Source organism: Diceros bicornis, chromosome 18 (genome assembly GCF_020826845.1).
Source record: "Diceros bicornis minor isolate mBicDic1 chromosome 18, mDicBic1.mat.cur, whole genome shotgun sequence".
Lineage (NCBI taxonomy): Eukaryota > Metazoa > Chordata > Mammalia > Perissodactyla > Rhinocerotidae > Diceros > Diceros bicornis.
In genome coordinates this window covers 13,793,899-13,812,798 of record NC_080757.1, presented here as the reverse complement: position 1 = coordinate 13,812,798, position 18,900 = coordinate 13,793,899, and the positions used below count along the sequence as shown (strand labels likewise).

Sequence of the window (18,900 nt, the reverse complement as noted above, 5' to 3'; positions counted from 1 at the left end):
GAGGGACAGACCAGGTGAGCTCCGAGGCCCAGGAAGCAGGGGGTAAACACAAGCCCTGGTACTGCCAAGGGGAGGGTGCGCCCCCTGCAGGGCTGCAGTCCAGGGGTGGGGTGTGGCCCGAGGTGCAGCAGGGAGGAGAAAGGGGAGTGAAGAACCTTTCTGATTCCTTTCAACCCTGAGACATTGAGATTCTAGAAATTCCATCAGCTGGGCTTGGTAGAAACTCCAAATGTAACCTTCACAAGAGAGAAGGAGGGGAAGGAGGAAAAAAAGAGCCCACACACAACTGTTCTTTTTTATATAGAATTTGTACAATATATTTCTCTTTATTTGCATATTTTACCCACAACTTAACATCCTTTTTACAGGCTGAACTCACTCAGCTGATATAATCAAAATTCTTTCTTTCAACCAAATAATAAAAATTCAAAATCGTAAACCCGTAAGAAAACAAATTAAAAACGATGAAGAAAATAAGTCACTCCTCTCGTTAGGAACAGTGTCTGTTTGTACAATATATATGATTTGAACAGAATTTCTTTATAGATTAGGCACATGTTTCCACAACACCTTTATTCCTGCCAGTTTTATCTCATTCCAGGCAGTCCTGCCTCCTAAGAAGGATCAAAGGGATATTGGTCCGTTCTTTCAGATGCTGCTGGCCCCTGTTGGGGACCAGGAGCTGAGGGAGCCACGAGCCTTGCTAGGGCCAAGGGAGCGGGCCCGGCTCAGCAGCGCCACCCAGTGGCTGGAAGCAGAGGCAGGGCGGGATGCAGGGATGCCAGGCCAGGCGGGGCCCTGCCAGGAGAGAGCAGCAGTGGTGTGTGAAGGGAGAACTTAGGCTTGTTCTATGCAAACTGAAGTACAGAGAGACCAGAATAGCAAGGGCGGTGTATAGAGAAAAGCTATGAGGAGTCCAGCGTTTATTTACAATTTATCTTCCTGATGGGAGGATGGGGAGCAGAGCTGGTGGCGACTGCCACGAGGGGTGTGAGACCTGCCCTGCCCGTCTGTCCCCACTTTATTCAGAGTCAGCCCGAGGTATGGAGGGGTGTGGGTGGCACGGTGAGGTTGAGCAGTGAGTTGTACCATCTTGTCTATCTTCCAGGCAGTCCGTCAGCAAGGAGGGGCCCAAGGTGGGGACTTCTCCCAAACACCGACACTTGTTCTCTGTGATTTCCCTCCTCACTGCCAGACCTACTTGGGTCTGGGTGGTGTGGAACATGGGGCCTTCTCTAGGGATGCAGGCAGAGTAAAAGACGAGAAAGGGGTTCCTACCAAGCTGGCAGCACCAGTCTACTCTCATCCCAACACCGTGGGAGACCAGGCCAGGCCCAGGCCTTGTTGACGACATCAGGGTGATGGGCCTTAGGTCACCAAGTTGCAGGACCTGCCCATTTATTTGTCTCCTTTGAATTTGCCCTTCCGTGATGGCTCCACATGCCACTTGGGGCTTGAGGGAGAATCTAATTCTAGGGCTGCAGATGGTCTCGGCCTCCTGACTCAGAAGGCAAAAGCTCTAGCAGTCAGGTCCTCCTGGGACCTGCAGTCTTGGGCGCTTTCAAGGCAGACCCTGCAGAGGGGGTTTCAGAGGCCATGGCAGTGCTGACCTACTCAGCTTGGCCTTGACTATGATACGGCCCTTCCTTGGGTTTGGCCTTGTGTGGTGGCACATGCTTGGGCCGCCACCACCCTTAAATGGCAGTGGGCTCAGGCCTTCTTCATGCTGATGGATCCGCGGAAGCGTGTACACAGCCCACATGCCAACCCAGCTTCCCATTCCAAAGTGTGGCTTTACAAAGAGAATAAGAGTCAGCACTTCAAGGCAAGACTACAACCATAAAAAGAAAAACGGAAAACAGCATCGATTAGAACTGATGCAGTTACTGCCAGACAAGTGACAGCCAAATAACCACAGAGAGGTGGGCGGGATGGATTACCATGAAGATGGAGCAAAAATAAAATCATCAAGTGTTTTTCTGTTTGTTTTTTTACTTCTAAAATAAGATCTCCTGATAACACTTCAAGTCTTTAGGTACAGACACTCAAGAGTACTCCTCAAGTTTCGCTACTTTCACACAAACCAGTTTGTCCCCTTGAATCACTGTTCCACTGGTCATTCCTCTCAAGGAGTCAGTGTGGTTCTGTCCTAAAAACATGAGGGGGAAACTGAAATATGTTAAAACAACAATAACCAGAAAAACGCGGATGTGCTGGGGGCCAGTGCATAAGCAGACGCGCCCAGGCGGCCTGCTGGCTGTTCCCAAGGGCACTTGTTTTCACCGAGGATTCTCTGGGGTGGCCGTGGCTGTGCAGGGAGCTAGCGCGGCACCCAGTCCCACACTGAATGCTTGGGGACCAGCTGGTGGCCAGGAGGGGCTCTCATTGGTCTTAGTTTGGATTGCCCAGTCTCAAGAAGCAAAAGCGAAAGAGGAGCTCCCAGGCCAGGCGGCTCCTGGAGGTCTTGCCGAGAAGAGCAGCTCTGGGCAGACGCGGTCTTCACCCGAGGGCAAGTGCAGGCAGCCCCAGCTCCACCAAGACACCATCTTTTCCAGAGAGGCTGCTTCAGCTCTTCCCGGGGCTGGGCCTCCTCAGGGACAGACCCTGGAGAGGGCTGGTCTCTAAGCAACCTTCTCAAGGGCCTCCTGCCTGCCCTCTCTCAATAACTTTGCACTGCTCTGCTGATTCTCACATGCTACAGCATGTGCAGGTGTCTAGCCTGTGACACGGGAAGTTCTTGGAGGCATGGCTGCTTGGCATTTTAATTGGAGTGGAAGTGGGAGCTCAAGGAGAGCCAGGCGCTGACACCACAGGAATTTTCCAGAATGAGTTTAGATATCTGCTTTAAAATCCCTGTGGACAGATTAGCCAGTTCCATGCACGCCATACCAAAGGCTAACACTCGACATTCCAGAGGCGGGTTGCCTTGTTTGGGTAGTTGATGGCCAGGCTGATAGCGGCAATGTTCTGCAGAGCCTGTGGAAGAAGAAAGAGTCATTGCCAATGTCAAGAACCATTCATTTGCTCGCTCATTAAGTGCTGACTGAACAAGACTCTCAGCTGAGCACTTGAAGGGGGCAGGCGGGAGGCAGACATGAGCCACATGTGGTTCCCCTCACCTGGAGTACCACAGTCTAGAGCAAGAGACAAAAGCTATCGAGATCACATGAAAACTCCAAACATAAGGGAGAAATCATCACTGCCCCGCGAGACAGGCAGGTGCAATGTTGGGGGCCTCAGTGGACGCAGAAGACGCCACTGTCAGGGGGTCTGGGAAAGCTCTTCAGGGAAAGAGAACAGCACAAAGGTGCAGAAAGGAAGAAACAACCAGTGCTGGGGATCCAGGAAGCAATGTTGGGGAGGTGCTGGGAAGGCAGACGCCCTGGAGCCAGGCCGAGGCTGGTCTTCAAGCTAAGGGCAGCAGGAGCGGAGGGTGGCTGGGGGAGGAAGAGGTGGCAGGCAGGGAGAAGAGGCAGAGCCCTGGTCCAGCAAACTGGACGGGCTGTGGGGAGAGTCAGAGGGAGGGTGAGGAGACTGGACACGGGGACAGGCAAGAGGGAGGAGCCCACAGGAACATGTAATGTTGGGCTTTCAGTGCCAAAATGGTCACATCTCAAAATTACATTGTGTGTCGTGAAACCAGGGGTGGTGGTGGCAGTGCTGGTAGGTATCTGTTAGGAGGGGAGGGAGTTCTGACTCTGCCTACAGGTCTCAGGAGAATTCACACAAACTCTTCTGTAGCTGACAGGGGATTCCCGCTTCTAAGCAGGCACTCGGACCCTTTCTTGCAGGAGGAGCATATGTTCACTGAGAACACTCGCCAGGAACAGAGTGCAGGGCTCTGGCTGGGAGTCCCAGCTGGAAGGCCACTCAGCTGCGACCCTGGGCAAACCTCTCCCTTTTCTGAGCCTCAGTGCCCCTCTCTGTCCACTGTGGGGCTGGACCATGTGCTCTATGATATTCAAGGAGCCTGTGAGTCTGAGGTTCTCAAAATGTAGTCTGGGGCGTGCGGGTTCCCGAGACCCTTTCAGGGGCTCTGCATGATAACAACTATCTTCACAATAATACTAAGACCTTCTTTTGTCTTTTTCACTTTCATCCTCTCACGAGGGCACAGTGGAGTTTTCCAGAGGCTAATGTTTGATAAGACAACAACTGACTGCAAAAGCAGACATGCGAATCCAGCTGTCTTCTATTAAGGCAGTCATTAAAGAGATCTGCAAAAATGGAACACAATGCCACCCTTCTCAATAATTACTTCGTTTTGAAAAATACAGTTGTTTTTCACAAAACATGTTATTCATGTTAACATGGAATGGGTTTCTTATTTTTTTAAATGAACTGAAAAATAAATGTTTAAAATTTTTGTTTTAAGTTCTAAATTTAAAATCTAATTTCTAATGGTACATATCACCATATGTATATATGGTACATACAACGCACATAAACAAAAGTTTTTTGGGATCTTCAGTAATTTAAGAGCATAAATACGGGTCCTGAGCCCAAACAGCTGTCAGAAGATGAGTTCTCCTACCAGGGAAACAAGCTACATCCAAAAATATCTGAAATCTAACTCTACGGAAACTTCACAGATCGGCCAAACTGTAAATTTAAGGCACTGGTTGTTTTGGTTTAAAAGACACAAATTCTTGCTAGTGTCTTCTGACCCCACAGTTTAATATGAATGACACTGATAAATGGGGCCTGACAGCTCTCTGACACCAGGAGGAAGTGGCTGAATTGGAAGAGAGCTCTGTGTAAACCCTGGGTGGATTCTGTACTCGTGCCGCGAGCACAGAGGCTCTTTGTCCTGGCCACAGTGACGGGGACAGCTGCCACAGGGAGGCGGCCGCAGCGGGCCAGCTCCACGGGGGAGAGAGTACCTGTGCCGTGCAGCGGAGAAGGTGGTCGTCGGTGGTTAACGCCAGCAGGTAATCCTGCAGCAAGCCGAGCTCCTGTGGAGAGAGCATGGGCGAGCCTTTAACAGACCACCACCCAGAGGACAGCCACCCACAACCACAGAAGCCTCCAGGGGGTAACTGGTACTCGCTCCACCGGGCACCTCACAGCAACACCTCACCTGAGAGCCCTGGAAGGAGCCTGGATGGGAGGAGCAGGTGCCTGGTTCCAGGGGGGCTCTGCCTCCACTCACCCACAAGATGACTGGGCAGAGAACCCCCCTCTTTGGGTCAGTTTCCTCATGAATAAAATGAGGGAAATAAGCTAAAGAACTCTGAAAGGCCCTTTCATCTCTCACGTTCAATGAGTCTATTGTGCTGAGGGGAGGGAAAAAGAAGGAAGAAGAAAGAACCCACCCATTTTATTTTCCAAAACTCACTGTTGTCAAGGGCCGATCCAGGGCAGTGATTTTCCCCCTTTGGCTTCAGGCCTAAATAAGCAATCTTGGTGCTGACCCAAGAGCTTCCTGGGGCTGGGGAGAGTGAGTACCTCAGACTTTAGGCCACACCTGCCTCCCTGTGCAGGTCTGCTGAGAGCCCAAGGACACCCCAGGGCTTAGGCTTGCTGTGATCTGACCCTGCCCTCCTGCCCTGGGCAGCAGAGGGAGCAAAAGCACTCAGAGGGACTATGCCCCCTCCTGCCCAGAACCCAGGGCGAGGGGCAGGCAGGGCCCTCACCTGGGCGCGGTTCTCAGTGACGAAGAAGAGCTCGGTGAGGGCACGGTGCAGGGGGAGGAGGATGACGGGCTGTGTCACGTCCTCAGACAGGCTGTACTCCATGTGGGTGAAGAGCTGCCACAGGGGCTTTAACAGCGCAAGGTCACAGAGGTCGCTGCAGAGGACGGGGTGGGGTCATTTACTGAGGACCATGCCACTCAGCCAGTCAGATACCAGCTGACAGGAACTGCAGCTCCACTCTCCCTCCCCCACACCTAGTCAAGTCATTACAAGACAGTCTCACTCACCCTCCCCAAAACCAGCCAAAATAGTCACCAACAGCAAATAAGGAAGGGACAGAACCTAAACTTCACAACAGAACTCCAAGGAAACAGGAGATGCTGAAGCACATCCACGTAAATCAACTGTGCATCTTGAACAACGCTTGTTATGAAGAACTTCCAGTGACAGTGGAAAAATCTCAAGATAAATGTTAAGTGGAAAAAAGCAAGACATCAAGCTGCATATACAAAATAAAATTTAAAAGTTAAAAAAAACTGCATATGCAGTATTGTGTAACCATATTAGAAACAGCAGTAAACAAACATACCAAAAAATGTTATCAGTAGCTGTCCCTGTTGGTTTTCTAGATTTTCTACAATGCTCATTGCTTTAATAATCAGAAAAAGAAAAGATTTAAAAGACAATGACAACAATCATTATGATCTTAGGCTCATAAAACACAAGAAATATGCCCATATGGCTGCTCAGAACTCTTCCTAAGTCAAGCAGAATCCTTTTCAGTCAGACAGGCCCCTGTTCAGACTGGACTGAGGCTTTTTCATTCAGAGGGAGGTTGTGCTTTAATTCCAGTTCAACATCTTTTAGAGAGAAATTATGAAATAAATAATACTCTGGGATTAATACAAGGTTTTCATATATTTATAATCTTAAATTTTGCTTTTTCTCTTTAATGTGACTTTAAAAATAATTCTGTACATTTAAGTGCAATCTTGGAGCCCATCACCTTCTCCCAGAGGACTAAGTCTTCCTGAAGTAAACCAGTGGGAGAATTTGGTTTGATGTCAAGAGACAGCTTTACAAGTGAGTTTTCAGGAAAGCACTTAAGAGTATGAAGTAAAATGCACCTGCGTGGCTCGTGCCTGTGGCAGTTCTCCCACCTGCCGTCCTTCCCCTGGGGGTTGCCCTTCCCCTCTGCTTCCTCCAGTCTGGCCTCTGGGTGAAGCCCACCAGGTCGGCACTATCTAGGCTCTCCACCCTGAGCAAGTGTGGAGCAGCCGGGGGAAGGCATGCTGGGGGCTCCTTCCAGGCTTGGGGACCAAGGGGGTGCAGGAGTGTCCCTACTGGAAGGAAGGTTAGCGAAGGGCAGCAAACTGCAGGAGTGCATTCACTCTGCAGCCAGGAAGGCCCTCCAGCCTGAAAACAGCGGAGATGTGACATGTTTCATACACATCACTCAACCAGATAGTGCTCACTGGAGGCACTCTCAAAAGAACAGAGCTAACCCCCGTGGGCTAAGTGATTCCTGATGTTTGCATATGAGGATGTGGTGGTAAGAGCAATCACGCCCACCTTCCCCTCTCTCCTTCCCTTCCGCAAGCCCATGGACTGACTACACAAACCATCATTTCTTTTCCCTGACTTGGAGAGTCCTTTATTTTTTAAATAACTGCTCCATATTACATGAGGAGACAACCTGTTGCTGTACTTTAAATATCATCACTCCACTCTGACTGGCATTCTGTAGGTCTATGTGCCTTAAAAATACCAGAAAGTGGGGCAGTGACCTCCTAACAGGTGCAGGTCTAAGCATGGAAGACGGAGACTGAGCGTATGGATGATTAGTGTGGCACAACTGGCAACGATTTCCTTCTGAGATGGGAACAAGACAGTTATGCCTGCAATCCCCACATCTATTCAACACTCTATTGGAGGGCCTGGCTAGTGCAAAAAGGCAATAACAAACAGTTTCTAAGGTTGAGAGGAAGAAATAAAACTCATTATTTATAGATGACGTGACTATGTGCTGAATAATCTACATATATACTTTTAGAATTAACAAATTTAGCAAGGTCACTGGATACAAGAGCAGTATACAAAAATTATATATCTGCAAAAACAATTAAAAATAAAAATTTTGGGGTGTTGGCTTGGTGGCATAGTGGTTAAATTCGCACGCTCCGCTTTAGCGGCCCAGGGTTCGTGTGTTCAGATCCTGGGCGCGGACCTATTTATCAAGCCATGCTGTGGCGGTGTCCCATATAAAGTAGAGGAAGATGGGCATGGATGTTAGCCCAGGGCCAATCTTCCTCAGCAAAAAAGAGGAGGATTGGCAACAGATGTTAGCTCAGGGCTAATCTTCCTCAAAAAAACAAATTTAAAAAAAAATTTTTAAATACCAATTATAATAGCATCAAAAACATTAAATGCCTAGGATAAATCTAACAAAATGTTGTGCAAGTCCTCCACATAGAAAACTATAAGATATTACTAAGACCTAAACAATGGAGGATTATGGATTAGAGGACTCAATATATAACAGTTCTGGATTAGAGGCATTCAATGTTCTAAAGACCTTGATTCTTCTCAAATTGATCTAAAGAGTCAATCAAAATCCCATCAGGTGAGAGGGGTGTGTGTGTGAGCAAGTGCAAACTAACCAGGAACAAGATAAGGATGTCCCCTCTTGCCACTTCTATTTAACATAGTCCTGGAGGTCCTAGCCAGAACAATTAGGCAAGAAAAAGAAAGAAAAGGCAGCTAAACCGGAAAGGAAGAAGTAAAACTGTCTCTGTTGCAGATGACAGGATATTATATATAGAAACCCTAAAGACTCCACCAAAAACTGTTAGAATAAACAAATTCAGTAAAGTGACAATATAGAACAATATAGAAAAATGAGTTGCATTTCTATACACTAATAATGAACTACTGAAAAGAGAAATTAAGAAAACAATTCCATTTACAATAGTATCAAAAAGAATAAAATAGGAATAAATTTAACAAAGGAGGTGAAAGATCTGTACATTGAAAACTATAAAACATTGATGAAAGAAATTGAAGAAGCCACAAACAAAATGAAAAATATTCCATGCTCATGGATTGGAAGAATTAATATTGTCAAAAGGTTCATACTACCCAAAGTGATCTACAGATTCAATGTAATTCCTATTAAAATTCCAATGGTATTTTTCACAGAAACACAAAATAAATCCTAAAATTCATATGGAACTACAAAAGACCCTGAATAGCCAAAGCAATCTTGAGAAAGAAGAGCAAAGCTGGAGGCATCACACTTTCTGATTTTAAACTATATTACAAAGCTATAGTAATCAAACAGTATGGTATCAGCATAAAAACAGACATAGAGATCAAGGGAACAGAAAAGAGAGCCCAGAAATAAACCCATGCATATATAGTCAATTAATTTTTGACAAAGTCTCTAAGAATGTGCAATGAGAAAAGGATAGTCTCTTTAATAAATGGTGCTGGGAAAACTGGATATCCACATGCAAAAGCATGAAACTGGACCCCTAATTTATACTACTCCCCAAAATCAACTCAAAATGGATTAAAGACTTGAATGTAAAACTTGAAACTGCAAAACTCCTAGAAGAAAACATAGAGGGTAAGCTCCTTGACATTGGTCTTGGCAATGATTTTTTTGGATTTGACACCAAAAGCAAAAATAAACACGCGGGACTACAAACTAAAAAACTTTTGCACAGCAAAGGAAATCATTAACAAAATGAAAACGCAACCTATGGAATGGGAGAAAATATTTGCAACCACGTTTCTGATAATGGTTAATATCTAAAACATACAATGAACTCACACAACTCAATAGCAAAAAAACAAATAACCCAATTAAAAAATGGGCAAAGGACCCAAAGAGATATTTTCCCAAAGAAGACATAAAAATGGCCAACAGGTACATGAAAAGGTGCTCAAATATCACTAATCATCAGGGAAATGAAAATCAAAACCACAATGAGGTATCACTTCACATGTGTTAGGATGCCTATTATCAAAAAGATGAGAGATAACAAATGCTGGCAAGGCTGTGGAGAAAGGGAAACCCTTGTGCACTATCAGTGGGAATGTAAATTGGTGCAGCCACTATGAAAAACAGTATGGAGGTTCCTCAAGAAATTAAAAATAGAACTAGCATATGATCAGCAATCTCACTTCTGGGTATATCTCCAAAGGAAATGAAGTCATTATCTCAAAGAGATATCTGTACCCCCATGTTCACTGCAGCATTATTCGCAATAGCCAAGGTATGGAAACAACCTATGTATTCCAATACAATGGAATTTTATTCAGCCACAACAAAGAAGGAAATCTTGCCATTTCTGACAAGATGGATGAACTTGGAGGGCATTATGCCAAGTGAAATAAGCTAGACAGAGAAAGACAAACACTGCATGGTATAACTAATATGCAGAATCCAAAAACTAAGTCAAACTCATAGAAATAGAGAGTAGAACGGTGGTTGCCAGGGGCTGGGGAGTAGGAGAAATGGGGAGAGATCGGTAAAGGGCACAAACTTTCAGTTATAAGATGAATAAGGTCTGAGGATCTAATATAGAACATGGTGACTACAGCTGATAATACTGTATTGTATAACTGAAATTTGCTAAGAGAGTAGAACTTAAGTGTTGTCACACACACACAAAAAGTAAATATGTGAGGTGATGGATGTGTTAATTAACTCTATTGTGGGAATCTTTTCACAATGTATACATTTATCAAATCATCATGTTCTACACTTTAAATATATTACAATTTTATTTGTCAATTATACCTCAATAAAGCTGGGAAAAAAAAGAAATAAACAAACCAATTCTAAAATTTATATGGACATGCAAAGTCAAAAATAGCCAAGATAACCTTGATGATAAAGAATTAAGCTGAAGAATGGATACTACTAAATATGTAAATATGTTACAAAGCTACAATATTTAAGACAGGGTGGTACCAGCACAAGGATAACCAAAAAGATCAATGGGACAAAAGAGACCAGAAACAGATCCATGCATACGTATATGGACACCTTCTTTCTGACAAAGATGGCACAGGAGTGTGCTGAGGGGAAAAGTGTCTTTAGAGTCAAGTGGAGACTCGTGTGGGAAAAAACTAATCTTGACCCCTACACTTGATATCACGCACTAAAATTCATTCCACGTGGACTGCAGATCTAGATGTGAAAGAAAAAACAATTAAGCTTCCAGCAGATAACAGAGGAAATATCCTCTTGACTCCAAAGTCAAGTAAGGCAAAAATTTCCTAAACAGGACAGCAAAAGCACTACCACAAAGGAAATGACTGATGACCTGGAAGATACTAAAATTAGAAACTTTTCATCAAAGACACCACTAAGAGAGTGAAAAGGCAAGTCACAGAGTGGGAGGAGACATTTACAATACGAATACCCAGCAAAGGACTTGTATCCAGAAGGTAGCTTACCTGTGGGTGCAGCATCGCACAATCCGCAGAAGTAGGTGGATAGCTTTTAACCGCTGATGACCAGTCTGGCGACAGGCCACGCCCACCAGCCATTCCCAAATTTTGGCCAGTGGGAGGTGTGGCACAACTCTTTCTTCTGACAACATCTGCTTCAAAATCTCGAATCCTGGCCAATCCCCATAAAACACAGATATTTAAAAAATATAAACTGTTCAAGTTTTAATAAATAGGATGAAACAATTGTGACCATCTACATTTTGCCTGAAATTATGCCTTTTGTAAAAGCAACACAGGAACAACATCTTCAGTTCCTCCTTTCTGCAAAATGCCCCAGCAAATTCTAAGAGAGAAGCATCTTTTTTGGGTCCTGACAGCTGGCTCTTCTACCTGGCCATTCACGTTTACAACCATCCAATGATAGCATATTTAAGAGTGAATCGTGTGGGGTTTGTGAGAGAAATTTGTGGAAGTCTCAGAGAAAAGTATCTGCTTTGATTTTAACAAAGATCAGTGACATAATGGCACCTCCACCCACAGAGTGTCCCTGGCAGGGAGGTTATGCAAACAGAAAGGAGGTCATGCACACACCTGTCTGGAAGCGCCCCAGGTGTCCAGCAGTCACAGTGAATCTGTAGCCCCACTCGGTGTTGCTCATGTCAGAGGTGAAGCGGTAATACAGGGTGTCTCCTGGGTCACACAAGAATCAGAAACAGGTTAGGACACTGCAGCGACAGGGAAGGCAACTGAGGTGCTTTTGATGAAATATATTAAATCCAGTTTTAAATTCTCCAACAATGTCCCTTCTCAGTATTAAGTTTAAACACTTAATGTTAAGAGTCTATATAACCAAGCCCTTATTTACTACCTGGAAGCTCAAAATCTTTCCATTTCTGCTGAGACCCACTGAAATTGTGCCGATCCTGCTGGAAGTCACTGCTGCTGGACATGGCTAATTCGTCACAGCCTTCCTCTGTATTGCACTGAGAATCGAATTTGATTGAGAGGTAGATTGCACCAGGAATGTGAACTTTATCCTACGGAGGGAAACAGAGAACACTTCTCATTACTGTTCACTGGGTAGTTACTGGGGGCTTGTCTCATGCCAAGTTCTGCAGCTGAAACTGGGGATGCGAGAACGAGTGAGTCACAGCCCTGCCCTCCAGGAGCTCTCAGTCCTGCTGGGATGGGAAGCACGCACATGGGCTGCAAACAGAGTAGGAAGGACACTCGTGCAGACTGGGGCACGGCGGGGCAGGCTTCACTTGAGAAGGAGGGGAGGGCAGAAGAGACTGCCACTGAAGGGATGCTCAGATTGTTGTGAAGAATGACAAGAACAGAGCAGCCTGTCAGGGAGGAAGGAACGGTCGCAGACAAGGTAAGAAGGGCATGTGAGCCATGGCGGGTGCATTTCAGGCAAAGGGAACAGCAGTGGAAAGTCTCCCATGCTCAGAGAACAGCAAGGAGCTTGAGGTGTCTGTGGTAAAAGCGAACTTTGTGTGCACATATGCTAGGGAGGTGGGGACGGGGTGACATGTGACCCTGGAGAGGCTGTCAGGGACAGACAGTGAAGGCTTTGTGTGCCAAAATGAGGTGTTTAGACTTTGTACAGCAGGGGGAGCCCTGGAAAGGCTGTAAGCAGGAGAAAGCCTCTTGCAACGATCACTCTGACAGCTGGTGTGCAGGAGGCGAGGGCTGGGGCAAGGCCAGCAGTGGGGAGTCAGAAAGGAGTAGCTAGAGGAACCCAGAGAAAGGGAGGACAGTCTAAGGGCGGTGGAGAAGACGAGGTGACCTCCTTTGAGGTAGAACTTGGAAGCTTACTATATGTGTCTAGGTGGGGCCGGGGGAGTGGGGACGGAGCCCAGGAACACGAGAAGAGAAGAGGCTTCTGCTCATAAGCTTATGGCTTGCCAGCTCTAACAAGTGGCCCATTGTTTTCTATTAAAACAAGGTCAGGAGAAGACAAGACTTGGTTGTACAGAATCCTTGGCTTCAGGGAGGCAGACTGGAAGCACTTTCTTGGCCAGGGCTGTCCAGAGGGGAAGAGCTGCTGAGGGAGCTGATGAGCTTCTTGCTACTCAGTAACCTTTACGGGTTCTGCCATAAGCCCTGAGGCTGGGTGAGTCCTGCTGATCCTGGGTCTTACCTCAAAGTTGGTGTTGTTGTTATATGGGTGTTTCGACTCCCTCACTTGAACCTCCATTCCTGGCTCCTCCATGAACTGGCAGGCAGCCAAGGCCATAGTCCCCAACATGTTCTCTCGGCAGCCTTGCAGCACTTTCTGCAGGATCTGGTGGGACGCAAGGTGGGGAACGTCAGGGCTTCCAGTGGCAAGGATGTGGAGCTGCTTGATCAGGAAGAAGGGAGGGTCTGTTTCCACCAAGGCCCACTCAAAGGGGCTGGCATCATCCTGGACCCTGGCCCCAACCCCTAAAGCAAACCCCACCAGCCACCTCTCACTGGAAGGGGCCCTTGCTGTAAATCAGGACGCCACAGTCCTTTCAGAACAATACCACTTCGAGGAGGTCTGAAAGAACCGATAGAACCCATCAGACATGGTATTGGCCCCTGAAGAGTTCTGAGCCGAGCAGGGGGATGGACGTGTAGATAAACAATTACAGCACAATGGGATAAATGCCCAGAGTGAGTGCAGAATTAGGAGCTCCACAGGGCAAGAATGGGGGAAGGACATATTCAAGAGAGAGGGACCAGCAGGGGCAAAAATGCTCCCTTTTGCCACCTTCAAATGAGAAATGTGGCTCCAGCAAACCTGTAGAAATATGGCTACAGCATCTCCAAGGCTGCGAGGGCTGGGAAATGATCTAGGGTACTTAGAAACTGATGGAGTTCTTAGATGGGCAAATTAAGGATTAGAGGACAAATTCACTTCCTAACGAATCCTCATGTACTGCACGTTGTGCGAGGTGGGTGAGAGTGACTGAAGGTAGATGGTGCGTGGGTGCTAAGGGGATAGGGATGAAGAAGAAGGTAGTGTATGTACTCAAGATCTCTGCACTTGGAAACTGGGAAGAAGGTGACAAAACTTTCTGGTTCAGATGAGAGAGTGCCCAGGGCTTGAGTTCTAGACCAGAACATTTTCTGCTATGTGGTTCTCCGGTTCTACGTAGCAGGAGGTGAAAGAGATGCTTCTAGTCCTGTAAAGGTTTGCTAACCAGCACTACTTTAAAAGACCAAGTCAAAGATTTGATTTAAAAACAAAACAAAAAATGGCCCCCAACTGTCAAACTGAAACTTAAAATTAGAGAATTGGACTTAAGAGAATGTACAGATGCTGGTGAGACCCCAAGTTTGCCACCCAGAAGCGAGGAGCCTTGGACAAGCCTCCCAGGCTTGATTTCTTCACCAATAAAACCCTCTCGGGGGTCACAAAGTAACACAGGTGTAAGTGCTGGCGGAATGTCTGACCTGGGGTAGACATTCTAGAAACGCTGGTTTAAAACAGAAGACACAACCTTCCTGGAAGGCCTCCTGTATTATGAGAACAGAGTTGTAACTAACCCTGTGCCCTGGACTTCACATTATGTGAGACCCTAGGGGGCACAAGAAGGGACAAGCCAGAGAGGAGAGTCAGACATGTAGGTGCGAAACAAAAAAGGAAAACCACAAAGGCAGGTGTTATGGGATCATTATTTCAAACACTCTAAGTACCAAGGGTGTCCTAGGACGTGAGCTCGGCTCTAGGCCAGTCCTAGAGTTCAACGTGACCCTACCCTGCTTTTTTTGTTGCATTCACACCTGCCACACAGGTAACCTCACTCCAGGAAGGCACTCACTAGAGGAAGCCTGTTCCAAGCCCTGGGGAGGGGAAAGGACAGAGGAGAAGGGTGAGTGCCTGGCTTGGCCTGATTCATTACCTTCTCCCACTGGTGCTTTTCTTCCAGCTGCATGAACATATCCAAAATATAGGTCATATGGGCAGGGCCACTTAGCTCCAGGATGTCCTCGCTCACTGGCACGTGCCCAGGCCACTCGGCGAGCAAGCATGCGAGCACGTGGCGGGCGTACAGGACAGCTGTGGCCTCATTCACGCGGAAGAGGTAGTCCCGGACAGCCCTCTTGCTCTTGCAGTTCAGTTCCTTGTGCAGGAGGGCGGCGCTCTTGCTACGCCGCTGCTTGGCGTAGCTCTGCTGCAGTTCACTCTCCGTGCTGGAGATCAGCTTCTGGGTCACAGGGTTTGATTCAGCAGTGGCCTGGTCACAGCGTGTGGGCCGGGACTGCAAACCCAAAAAGCACCATTACAGAGACCTGGCTTTCTCACCATGCGGGTGGGGGGCAGACATTTTGTTTCCAGGGTGGAGGCAACATACCAGGCATGGTAAGATAATCATGTCTGTATCCACAGCTTTGGCGCTCTGCTCATCCAGTCTCAGACTCCTGCTGGGCTGCCACCTCTGAGCCAGGGTCCGTATCCTTTCATCTGTGGTGAGCTCATCTCCATCAAACCTGATGAGGGGGAGCACAAAGTTGGGTACAAAGGCAAGAGTTTAACCTGCAATGAAACTTGTCGGAAATGTTGATCAGTTATTTTCCTGCATTTTGCAATTACATTACTTTCCATACTTTGCAAACTAGATTCACAGTGTTCATTTATTCATGCACGCAGATGTGCACGTATGCCCTTGTGGCAGAGAATGCAAACTGTCCCTCAGGATTATTCCCCCTTTCTATCTTTTAGAAGTGAAGTTCCCTAAAGTTTTAGCAAGAAGTACAATCATCCAGCTAGAGACACAGTTCCAAGGCCCCCTTGCAGCCAGATGTAGTGATGCAATGAGGCTCTTGCCAAGGGTTGTTGAGTGAGGTAATGTGTGCCACTGCTGGAGACTACCCTCAAATGACTGGCATTAAGGATATGCTCCTTTCTCTACCTTCCCCCTTTCCTCTAGGCTAGAACAGAGAGGTGAGGTGGGTGAGCCAGCTTTGACTATACAGACGAGAACAACACTCTTGGGTTCGTGGGGTCACTTTGTGGAGTACAGCTGTCCTCCCACCCTGCACTGCTGCCTACCTCTGGTCTGTTCCACGAGAGAAAAAAATTCTATCTGCCGGGGCCAGCCTGGTGGCGCAAGCGGTTAAGTGCGCGCACTCTGCTGCGGCGGCCCGGGGTTCGCTGGTTCGGATCCCAGGTGCACACCGACGCACTGCTTTGCAAGCCATGCTGTGGCGGCGTCCCATATAAAGTGGAGGAAGATGGGCACAGATGTTAGCCCAGGGCCAGTCTTCCTCAGCAAAAAAAGAGGAGGATTGGCGGATGTTAGCACAGGGCTGATCTCCTCACACACACAAAAAAAATTCTATCTGCCTTGACTCGTGATATTTCTGGATTTCTTAGTTACAACACCTTAGACTGTCCCCTAACTGATGCAACCCTGCTTCATCTTACAAAGAATTTGAGGCAATATATAAGAAATACAGATGGGAAAATAGAAATATGAAGTAAAAAAAAAAAAGACAAATTAAATTGGAATTGGATATAAACTGGAATAGGAAGTTGAAACTAGGATATGGGGGACAGAAGAGGAGATTAGCTGCAGATAGGTAAATTTAATGTGGCCCAAGAACTAGCTCTGAACTTCTTGGCCAAGAGAAAGGGAATATTGTTAATTTTATAATAATCCTTGAGAAAAAAACATGAAAATAACACACAGTGGCGAAAAAACAAACAAAACAACGCTTCTGACCAGAAGGTCCTGCCCTGCACTGTTTGCTCCTGGGATGACATATGAGAACGCATAGTGCCTGCCTCACTTTCTGCATCCACAATGAGTGGACTCGAAGAGGCAGACTGCAAATGTCAAGTTTCCAAAAGGAACATACAACACAACGCAAAGATGATGGACGCAATGCAGCACTGTCAGCTTTCAGATCACTTCATAAGGAACTGAAAACCAGTTCCACATCTGCTTCCTGGTCCTTCAGGAGCTTCTGTCCAGATCTCACTGGCAGGAGGCAAACACTGTCCTCACTCACCACACTGGCTGCATCTAACTGTCCCTTACCTCTTCTGAACCTCCAGGAAGAAAGAATCGGTCCTTTTCATCTGCAGTTCGTATATGGCCCGGAGAATGTGCAGAGGGGCATTGAGGGCGTCGTGAGCCATCTGAAGGTCACAGGGAAGAAGCAGAAGAGAGACAATTCAAAGTGCTTCAATACATTATTGATAATCTGAACTCAAAAGTGATAAAACGAATGTTTTCTAAAGTTACCACAGGTTATAATTTAAGATCATATGGGTACTTAAAATTATAAGCCCTAAAACATGGATTGTAAAATCTGCATTACTATTATAAATTCAAAGGAAAATATACAACACAGAAACACCAAAAGAAATATTATGCCAACAAAATGCAACGCTAATAGTCAATAATTATCCACCACACTGTATTCACTGCTAGCTTCTCCGTGGCTGGCTTGTACTTAAGTTTGACAACTGGCACATAAATCTAAGTACTGTACTTTTTTTTTATTGATGTTTTAATGTTTATAACATTGTGAAATTCTTGGTTGTACATTTTTGTTTGTCCATCACCATATACATGTCTCCTTTCACCCCTTGTGCCCACCTCTTATGCCCATTGCCCCTGGTAACCACAATACAGTTTTCTCTGTCCACTTGTTGGTTTATATTCCACATATGAGTGAGATCATACAGTGTTTGTCTTTCTCTTTCTGGCTTATTTCACTTAACATAATACCCTCCAGGCCCATCCATGTTGTTGCAAATGGGACAATTTTGTCTTTTTTATGGCTGAGTAGTATTCCATTGTATATATATACCACATCTTCTTGATCCAATCATCAGTCGAGGGACACCTGGGTTGCTTCCACTTCTTGGCTATGGTGAATAATGCTGCAATGAACACAGGGGTCCATAAGCCTCTTTGGATTGTTGATTTCAGTTTCATTGGATAGATCCCCAGTAGTGGGATAGCTGACTCATAGGGTATTTCTATTTTTAATTCTTTGAGGAATCTCCATACTGTTTTCCATAGAGGCTGCACCAGTCTGCATTCCCACCAGCTGTGTATGAGGGCTCCCCTTTCTCCACATCCTCTCCAACATTTGTTCTTTTTTGTCTTGGTGATTATAGCCATTCTAACGGGCGTGAGGTGATATCTTAGTGTTGTTTTGCTTTGCATTTCCCTGATGATTAGTGATGTTGAACATCTTTTCATGTGCCTATTGGCCATCTGTATATCTTCTTTGGAGAAGCGTCTGTTCATTTCCTCTGCCCATTTTTTGACCGGGTTGTTTGTTTTTTTGTTGTTCAGTTGTGTGAGTTCTTTATAAATTATGGAGATTAACCCCTTGTCAGATATATGTTTTGCAAATATTTTCTCCCAGCTGGTGGGTTGTCTGTTCATTTTGATTCTGGTTTCATTTGTCTTGTAGAAGCTCTTTAATCTGATCAAGTCCCACTTGCTTACTTTTTCTTTAGTTTCCCTAGTCTGAGTAGGCATGGCATCTGAAAAGATTCCTTTATGACCAATGTCAAATAGTGTGTTGCCTACATTTTCTTCTATGAGTTTTATAGTTTCAGGTCTCACCTTCAGGTCTTTGATCCACTTGGAGTTAATTTTTGTGAATGGTGATAGCAGATGGTCCACTTTCATTCTTTTGCATGTGACTGTCCAGTTTTCCCAACACCATTTATTGAAGAGACTTTCCTTTCTCCATTGTATGTTCTTAGCTCCTTTGTCGAAAATTAGCTGTCTGTATATGTGTGGTTTTATTTCTGGGCTTTCAATTCTGTTCCATTGATCTGTGTGCGTGTTTTTGT

At 46.0% G+C, this 18,900-nt stretch overlaps 1 protein-coding gene across 1 annotated transcript in view; it reads right to left on the bottom strand.

The window, feature by feature from the left end:
* Window positions 1-297: 297 nt before the first annotated feature.
* The window catches only part of ZZEF1 (zinc finger ZZ-type and EF-hand domain containing 1), a 129,542-nt gene continuing 110,939 nt past the window's right edge, over window positions 298-18,900 (bottom strand). The window contains exons 46-55 of the mRNA XM_058560029.1: window positions 17,120-17,220; window positions 15,431-15,566; window positions 14,978-15,337; window positions 13,249-13,392; window positions 11,971-12,139; window positions 11,694-11,792; window positions 11,106-11,271; window positions 5,637-5,790; window positions 4,884-4,955; window positions 298-2,976 (exon numbers count right to left, since the gene is read on the bottom strand). Coding sequence (XP_058416012.1) covers window positions 2,896-2,976; window positions 4,884-4,955; window positions 5,637-5,790; window positions 11,106-11,271; window positions 11,694-11,792; window positions 11,971-12,139; window positions 13,249-13,392; window positions 14,978-15,337; window positions 15,431-15,566; window positions 17,120-17,220 — 1,482 coding nt within the window. The 3' untranslated portion in view covers window positions 298-2,895. The remainder of the gene's footprint in view (window positions 2,977-4,883; window positions 4,956-5,636; window positions 5,791-11,105; window positions 11,272-11,693; window positions 11,793-11,970; window positions 12,140-13,248; window positions 13,393-14,977; window positions 15,338-15,430; window positions 15,567-17,119; window positions 17,221-18,900) is intronic.